We start from the raw sequence: 9099 nt of genomic DNA, 5'->3' as shown, positions 1-9099 counted from the left end.
CAGTACCCCTGATGATGGGACCCCTTCACAGCACAAAGCAAATCTCCAGGGATCCCCTGGAGCTTTGGGACCTCCCACCTTGAAATATTCCCACCCTGGGGCTTTCTTTGCCTAAGCCCACGTGCATCGATTAACCAATCGCAGATATCTGGAAGGAATCACTAGTATAATTATTCTGCACACTGTGACAAAATTTTTTAGGTTTTTATTAAAAAAAAATCAAACCCCAACAAGAGTTGTGTGTTTGCCAAGCCCAGCTGTGCAAGTCAGGCAGATTTCCAAGCATGCACCGGCATAAAGGTTAAGAACTCAGTAATTCAAGTGTATTCCACACAGAGTAATAAAACTTCTCATGGTTCATCCAGGAGCAGCTGCTGCCATTGCTTAGCAAATATAACTGCCCTATAAAATTATTTTCTATTCATAAGACTTGGAGAGAATGATGTTTTTATGTTAACATAACTCGGAGCTGATGACTTCTGTCTCCAGCTTTTCCTGCTGCTTTAATTATAACAGTGCTTTAACACTTGCAGTAGAAAACTGCTGAAAATGCATTTCTTGTATTGCAAATGATGCAAAAAAAAAAAAAAAAAAAAGCCTTTGGCAGATGTTTGATGTCACAGATGTTCAGTCCCACAAAGGTTAACCAAAGTACACCTTAAAAGGGGGTGTGAGGAAAACAGAAAACAATCGATTACAGTTGTATCTTTTCAAGGATACACGGGACATGAAGACAGCCCTGGCTTATGTTTCATTTCGGCTTCGCTGGTGTGTTCGCAGTCAGTGCCGTGGAGTCACTCCTACGGCACGTACAGCTGAGAGACGTTTGGCTCTTTTACCCGAGATCATAGCTTTTATAAAAGCTCCCTTTTTAATGGGCAAGAAGTGAACGAAACAGTCCAGCCCACGCACCTGAGGAGGAGCAGCGTGTCCCAGAGATGCCTTGGGCACTGCTGCTTGCTGTCCCTGCTGCTGTCCCCAATACTGAGCTCTCTTACCACTACCGTGTTACCTCTGCAGAGACATCAAGAGCCCTTTGACTTTCAATACCAATTACTTCAGGCAGGTTAGGCACCTATTTGACAACCCGAGGTGCTTATCTACCGAGTGAATCGTGGATATTCAGTCCCTCTACAGCTCATCTCTACAGCTCTAGCTACCCCAGCAAACGCTTCTCTCTGTGTTTAAATTAAATGTAGGATGCCGAGGGAAGCAAACAGCACCCGGAGAAGCCAGCCCACTCAGTAAAGTGTCACATACCAATAGGGAATGACCATAAAATACCTCTCTTTTTTTTTTTTTTTTTTTTTTTTTTTTTTTTACCCATCATGTAGAAATAGAGGTCAGTGGAAGCCGAAGGGCATTTGCCCAGTTATGAGCAGCCTGTGCTGGATGTGATTTAGCTGATGCTATTAGCTTGGGAGAGAGGCAGAAGGCTCTCTTCTAGGAAATGCTGTGTGAATGGCTCCGTGCTCAGATGCAGCATTCACAGGCCTGGGTGTCGGCTGAGTTCTCTTTGTTTGCTTGTTTTAAAGAAAGGCTTTTTAAGCAGAGCTCAAATGTGTTCACACCAGAGCAGCTTTAATGGGTACACACAGCAAAAGGAGCACTGGAGCTAGCAGGGAAGCACACCCCAAACCACAGCCTGCATTTTGCAACATCATCTCGGCAGGCTCAGGGACTGTTTGTTTTGCCCCTTTGTCTTGAAACACAATTTGGCAGCTCTCAGTAGGCAATCCATCCCCTGGAGTGTGCAGCTCCTTGCCCAGGAGAAGCAGCAACCACCCTTACAAAGACCTCAGATGGTCTTTTAATTCAGCAGTGATTTAATTGCAGCTCTTGCTCCAGGACAATATCAAAGACAGCTCAAGGGTCCCGACTACAAAGAGCTTTGGAGCAGGCGTTCTGACAGCAAACTGTTCTCACCATTGTTCAGGCTCCCCGTTTCCAAAGGCAATGACTTGGCTCCACCAGGACTGGCAGGAAACCTCCAGTTTCTCAAAAACTGGGTAATGAGATTACAGGAGCAGCTCATGAGGCTCTGCGCTCTAAGAACTCAGTGTGCCTCCTCGGGGCCTTCTGATTAACAGCATCTCTGAGGGATGAGCTGCAGCCCATCTGGTGGGAAGCCTGGGATATTTCAGCTGAAAAACTAGAGAGGGATAAACTATGAATTCAACAGGAATATGTGCAATTTTAACCCCCTCTTGGATAAGATATTACCCTTCAGATAACAAGTAATGATAAACGAAGAGCTGGATGTGGCTTTGAGCAACCTGGTTTAGTGGAAGGTGGCCCTGCCCATGGCAGGGGTGCTGGAACTAGAGGATCTTTAATGCTCCTTCCAGCCCAAACCATTCTGTGACTACATGAAAGGCAAAAAACTTGCATGTTACCATTTCACGGTGACTTCGCAAGCAGAGAAAAAAATAACACATTGTGTATTTGCTCTTAGCAAATATACAGATTGTAATATTCAAGAATATGTTTGCTCCAAGCTGTTTATAGACTCAGAAATCATTTTCATTCAGAAAATACGTGCGTGGCATTTAATCCTGTGAAGACTTAGGTTAGGATATGCCTCTTCTCAAAGAAGAGGGGACACTCCTTTGCAGCTTTCCTTCCTCCCTGCAGAGAAGACAGGCCAATAATGGAACATGGTGCTAGAGGGGCATCAAAATCTGTCCTTGCTCATGCTGTAGTGGTGAACGAGGGAGGAGTAGGAAGGAGGAAAAACACATGCAAATCCCTGGAGTTTAAAAGTAAATTTAGAAGACAGTTGAGGACTCCAGGGCTTGTCAAAATGAAGGTTGCCACCCCTACATCAACACTGCCAACTCCACTGAAAAGAGCAGCCTTATGGCTGCTGCAAATATTTATGCAGAGATTTATTAACTGCAGCTATACAACATGAACTTCAGGATTCATCTCCTTGAGATATTTATTTTCATTAAAAACAAACTGTTTGGGAAACACAATACATATTTCCCTCTACACTTCCATCCATCTGGTTTCAGAAGAGCAATTCTATGGGATACAAACAGTCCTAGGCACCACACAGAGTACTAGACAATGTTTAAACCTCACACCCAGCAATACAGTCTTAACTCCAGTAAAGCAGAGGAGGCATAAGTTCACATTCAGGAAAAACATAACTGACTTACATGGAGGCTTCCAAGGACTTAGATGGGAATTAGCTCAAGTTTAAAAGTTAGAGAAGTAAAAAAAGCAAGTACACAAATCAAAGTACACAGTCCTTCACAGTTATCTCAGAGGTGAGGGGTGAACGCTGGTTCAAGAAAATCAGCTGCTCAGAGCAGCCACTCCCTAGGTGGAAAATGCCAAAACATCCAGTTTCAGCATCTGAAGGGGGAGAATTACTCTACCAGGATCGTATCAACATTTTCTTGGATGAGATCTGACTCCAGTATGCATTCATCTAAGTGGTCTTGTGACAAACTGGAGCTCTTACCCACACTCTCGCTGTCACAGTAAGGGTGAAACCTGGGGGTGGAGGGGCTCTCCAGCCGCTGGCAGCGGCTGTACTTGTGCTGCTTCCCTCTGTGCGTGTACATGTGCTCCAGCAGCTGGCTCTTCCGGAAAAATGTGCGGCCGCAGACGGTGCAGCTGATCTTTCTCTTTCTTGAGAAAGAAAAGTTACAGTTCAACTCCACCGGTTCGTGGTCCTTGGAGATGAGGGAGAGCTGCCCAATCTGCAGAGGCTCCAGATCGTTGCAGCTCGGGTGCTCCAGCTGATGCTCGTCCTCCTTGAGGAGGAAAGCCCCGAGGCGATGGCCATCCCCAGGCTCCCTGTCCTCAGCCAGAGGCTGCACCTCCCCCAGGTCGCTGTTCTCCAGGATGGAAGCTGGGACGCCGAAGGGCAGCGAGCCCGAGACGTGGGTGTGCAGGTGCTGCCGCAGCCCCCCCCGCGAGTCGAAGCGCTCCCCGCAGTAGTGGCACAAGTGCACCTTGAGGCTGCCCGTGGCAAAGATGGGGCTCGCTGCCTCTGGAGAAGGAGGGGTGCAGCTCTGGGACACCACGGGCTCCGAGTCGCACCTCTCCTGCTTAATGGAAACCGAGAGCTTCGGGCGCTCCTCTGCCGGCTTGGCAAGAGCCACGGGCTGGGCCGAGGGGCGAGCGACCTGCTGGTCCAGGGGTGTGTCGTCCAGGCCGATGGCCAGGGACAGCTGCAGCTGGGGATGATCGCCCTGGGCCACAGACCTGCTGCCTGCCTTGGGCAGGCTCTCCTTCGCTCCCAGGCGCTCCTTTGCCAGCTTGTGTGCTGTAGAGATCTGGATCCCGTACAAGTTGGAAGACTGGACCGGCTCTGGGGAGAAGGCTTGGTTCATCTCGATGGCGATGTGGGAGAGGTGGTCTGCGTGCAGAAAGCGGATGCCCTCCTCCAGTCGGCTCTGGCTGACAGCCTGCTTTGGCCCTTTCCCAGTGTACATGATATGTAACAAGTAACTAAATATGTCAGGCTGGATGTCTGTAGGCTGAATCTTTATGCACTCGCTGAAACAAAACAGACGATTAAGTACATACAGGGATCCAAATCCTGATCCATTACCTGCCCATTTGCTGCGAGAGCACTTTTACAAGCAGCACTCCCTGGCCAAGCCCTGCAGAAGTGCAGAAGCCCTGTTTGCAAAGCCAAGTGCCTGAGTCTGCATTTATCCCTGTGATTCGGAAGTGTGCACAATTGCAGCTGAGGCTGGTACAGGTGACCAGCCCTGGCCACCCTGTCCCTCCCTCGCAGAGCCAGCCGCAGCCACACAGCACCGCAGCGATGCCATACAAGCTGTGCATCACCAGTGTGTGCCACTCCATTTATTTAAGTAATAAATTCAGCTGCCATTGCTGTGTAATCTTTATGAGCATTGCACTTAAGTGTCAGCAAACAACATCCACAGGGAAAGGCAGTTAACTCATCTCACTTCCAGCCAAGGGGTGGCACAGCCGATCCTAAAGATTATCTTGCAGAGGTGCTGGAGGCCAAGACCTCCAGGAAGGGCAATGAAGAAGTGTTTAATCCATTACAAGCAGCCAGCCCCAGGTCAGAGGCCAGACCTTAGCACTGCTGTTATACCTGCAGAACCACTCCTGACCTGGCCAGGTGAAGCATCTGAACAACAGCTTGAAATGAATTGATGATCTCAGTCTCAGCCCTTATCTGCAAGAGTCTGAAGCGCAGAACTGTGATAAGGCCACAGCTTCTCGATTGTTTCAAGCCTGTGGATCCTGCCAGAAGGGACAGTCTCACCCAGCAAGCCTGACTACACCCTAATGCAAAGTACTGGACACACTGCACACAGGCAGGAAGTATCAGGATGTCCCTGGATTCCAAATCTGCAAAGTTCTCATGGCAGGAAGATGTTGGTACTTACATGCTTTATTTATCTGGTCACACAAACGTCTCATCTCCAAAATGCAGGGTCTGGTGTTGCCATATGCTGACTAAGAAAGTGGTTTTAAAGGGCAGCACGTTCTGGACTGGGATTGTTTAGAGAGCCAAGGCCTGTGCTGGGTTAGGAAAATAATCTCAGGCCATCTAACAGCCCCATTTATACTCTTTTAGACGTCAATATCTTTAGAAAGAAGAAAAAGCAGAATGTTGAGAGCGGTTAAAGGGTAGGAGAGCTGTGTGTTCTTACCTCGTCTGATGAATAAATATCATCTTAAAATAGTTTGAAAAAGCAGCGAGCACCGCTCTGTGGGCTTTGAAGTAAACATCTCCAATGGCAACTGTGCAGTCACACAGAAAGCCAAACTCCCGCTGCATGTTCAGCTGCTGGAGGAGGAGGACGCTGTGGCCGGTGGTATCCATGGTGTGCCTGGGAGCAAGGGAACAAGATGTTCATCTCATTAAGAAATCAGAGAGCTCCCAAAGGCTCAAATGTTGGCTTCTCACCACCAAAACGAGATGGACGCCCGGCACGAAGCCTCTTCCCTCCTCCAGATGGTCCCTGCACCAAATTTAACAGTTTCTCCTTCCAATACCACCGCTGATGCTCAAACCCACGACCAATGAGCTTAAAACCTCTCAGGGACTTTTCCATCTGCCAGCTACACTTAGAAACGCTTCTCCCGCTGATTAACCACGCTCCGCGGGGTGTCAGCACTAACTTTAAACCTGGCTGGCCTTTTCCCTCTGATCTGATGGCGCTTTCTGCTGCCCCGGAGCCGCGGCGGGGGCACAGGGGAGCGGGGCTGAGCCCGGCGGCTCCGGCACAGAGGAGCCCTGTGCGCCCAACAAAGCCCCCATTGTGCGGGCTGAGCCGCCCTCGCCGCGCCCCGCCCCGCCAGCGGCCCCTTCGCAAATAAACGCTGATATTTGCTATTGTTTCCGCAGAAAATTATTGGGGGGGGGGTGAGGCACGGCACACAGCGGGAGGCGGCGAGCGCAGCCTCCCCGTGGCGCGGGACCAGCGCCCTCCCTCCCTCCGGCCCGGCCCCGCGGCTCCCCCGCGCCCGCGCAGCCGCTTACCCGCGCGGAAGCGCCGCGACCGCCCGCCCCCGCTGCCCGCCCGGCGGATGGGGTGGGCGCTGCCCCCCCCGCGCTTCCTGCCGGGCGGGATGGGCCCCGCCGGGCCGGGCAGGGATGGGCAGGGATGGGCAGGGATGGGCTTCCCCCGGGAAAAGCGAGCGCGGCCCTTAGCGCGGCCCCGGCGGTGCGGTGGGCGCGGCCCCTGCGCGGCACTGCCCGCGCTGCTCGCCCGCAGCTCCTGTGCGAGGGAGAGACGGGGGGGAAGGAGCGTGGGCAGCCCCGTGGGGGATTTTTCTGGGAGGGCGCGTGTTTTCCTGTGCGTTGCCAAAGGCATCAGCCTGGGCTGCGGGACGTGGCTTCTTAGTCGCCCAGTGGCGGAATGTCGTCTGCTGAGCGCCTCAGCTCTCGGCATAAAGTGAGGGGGTTTTTTGTTGGTTTGGGTTGGGTTTTTTTAGCAGAAAAAAAAAAAGTAAAAAGAGCTTCCCCGGTCTTCCCGCTCGTGAAAAGGGATGAGAAGATACGATCTGGCTTCCTCACCAATGTCTGCGGCCTCGGTGCTGCTTTAACCACCACGAGTCCTGGGGACGCACCATTTCTCTGTCAGGCCTCCTCCCGGTGCTCACTGATGTTAAACCAGGGGTTATTTTAGGCGAGAGCAGCTGTGCCGGGTGAGGTGCCAGGCAGAGGAGGGAGCCCAGGCAGCAGTGCCACCCTCACCGCGATTGCTTGGCCACCACCAGCCCCTCCTGAGAGTCCCCCTGAGCCCCACCCCTCTGCTCTGGCACTCAGTACAACCTCTGGGGAGTCTTTTCCGGTGAATGTTACCAAATTGCATTCTGAACCTGTTCAAACTGCCTGTCCGTACAGCGTCCTGCTGCCACTGGATTAATTTGATGTTCAGATGTTGTTTTTCCAGCTGGAAAAGGCAATGAAAATCACTATTTGTGTGCTTTTGTCATGATTTTGGTGCAGTTTCCAAGATCTATCACACCCATCTCCTCCACGGCACCTCTGCTGACTCAGAGCCTCTGCAGAAGACATTCAGTGCCTCGGATCAACCCTCTTGGTTTCTTCTCAGCATTTGATAGTTTGTAGTCCATTTTCCTATTGCACCCCTGTAACTGCAATTCTTGAGTATTTACGGCAAATAATGCCCCTGGCCACCAGAATCCATCAGTTTATGAGGCTATTTCCAGGCAGCCTGAGCCTGGGTGGATGATGAAGACAGGCTGAGAGATGACAGAGCATAGGCTCTAAAGCATTTTCATTCATGTGTTTGCTGCTTATCCCACTGACCAGCACAGCTTTCTCTTTTCCATTGCCCTGTGTTTTATTTCTTCTGTTTTAATTATAAAGCTCACAGGACTCAGGGACCATCTTTCCCTCCTGTGTTTGTGCAGCAGCAGAATTGAGAGACCACAGAGCTATAATGCTGCTGCTCCTATAAATATCAGTAGCCACTTTTCTTCCCCAAAAAAGAGTGACAGTAGGTGGCTCAAGGTTTTGTACTCTGTTTTGGGTTATTTAACATATTTATTAACCCGCATACAGAGTGAGTTGCTATTTGCAGATGGCATGTTATTTATTTAAATGATTAATTATTTACGTGTTATTTAGGTTGACTCTGGTCCAAAGAGGACTTTGAAGAGACAAACCGATGAAAGCAATGGTGAGGAATGAAATTTGGTGTTTTGCTGTAAAACACAGGCGACGATATCACTCACCTCAGCCAATACAAAGTGACACAGCCTATGGTGGTGGGTCAGAAAGAGATCAGGACATAATCACAGCTCTCTTCATGGGTGTTTCTGCTCCCTCCTCCTCTGTGGCCAGAAAATAATAATTAAAAAAAAAAAGTAAATTAGAAATCTAAGTGTGGTGGGAGGGCAGTGAGGGGACGGGGGTGGTGAGAAAGGGGGACTGCCTTGTGCCCCACCTTACCGGAGGTGGCAGAAGCTCCCGGTGTGATGCACGTGGGACAGAGCAAGAGGCTGCACAAGCCCTCCTGGGCACTCTTGGCTTGTGCTGCCCTGAGGTGTGCAAAGAGGTGGGGAGAAAAAGACTCTTGAACCATAAGAAAAAGCAACTTTTCAGTGTGATTTGAAAACCACGACTCTGTTGGCTTCTGGAGGCCGTTTATTTAACTTCCTATAGAACAGGAAAACCTACAAAGTAGCTGTAATGTGGGGGTCCCACCACCCTCTGTGGGAGCTGGTGTCTTACACACAGAGGTTTTTTTCCCTTGGCACTGCTACACACCCCTGAGGCAAGGCTGCAGCAGTGTGAGAGGGGAAATGGAGATTTTTTAGACACATTCTGAAAGATATTTTTAACGCTCCCTTTTTATTTTGTAGTGGTTAGAAAATCCCCAGACAGACCCAGAAGGAAGGGCTGATTCTCCATTTGGAAAGTAGGATTGTGTTGGGTTTGTCCTGTTTGCTTACACAGTGGAGGGATGCTTCAGGAAACCTTCGGGGTCACTGAAGTAGGGATAGATGCTGGTACATTTTAACATTGTGGCATTTTATTTAGTTGCCTTTTTTGTTACTTTTGCCATTTTCAAATTCGTATTAAAATCTCTTAGTTTTTCTATGATTAAGTTTTCCCCTTTG

The 9099-nt window shown here is 50.0% G+C and overlaps 1 protein-coding gene across 4 annotated transcripts; it reads right to left on the bottom strand.

Annotated features, from left to right (window-relative positions):
• Positions 1-2916: 2916 nt before the first annotated feature.
• ZBTB25 (zinc finger and BTB domain containing 25) lies at positions 2917-7543 on the bottom strand. 4 transcript variants are annotated; one of them, XM_069018473.1, is made up of 3 exons: positions 7025-7543; positions 5655-5834; positions 2917-4515 (listed from the first exon to the last, which is right to left on the bottom strand). In XM_069018473.1, the coding sequence occupies exons 1-3, from the start codon at positions 7078-7080 to the stop codon at positions 3378-3380; spliced, it is 1374 nt and encodes a 457-aa protein (XP_068874574.1). In that variant the 5' UTR covers positions 7081-7543; the 3' UTR covers positions 2917-3377. The 4 variants fall into 4 exon arrangements, with proteins under 4 accessions (XP_068874574.1, XP_068874576.1, XP_068874575.1 ...); XM_069018475.1 differs by lacking the exon at positions 7025-7543 and adding an exon at positions 6488-6606; XM_069018474.1 differs by lacking the exon at positions 7025-7543 and adding an exon at positions 5912-6442.
• Between the last annotated feature and the right edge of the window lie 1556 nt (positions 7544-9099).

The sequence above is a fragment of the Aphelocoma coerulescens genome, chromosome 5 (assembly GCF_041296385.1).
Source record: "Aphelocoma coerulescens isolate FSJ_1873_10779 chromosome 5, UR_Acoe_1.0, whole genome shotgun sequence".
NCBI classification, from domain to species: domain Eukaryota; kingdom Metazoa; phylum Chordata; class Aves; order Passeriformes; family Corvidae; genus Aphelocoma; species Aphelocoma coerulescens.
Note: the sequence above shows the minus strand (reverse complement) of the source record. Positions and strands in the feature narration are given on the sequence as shown.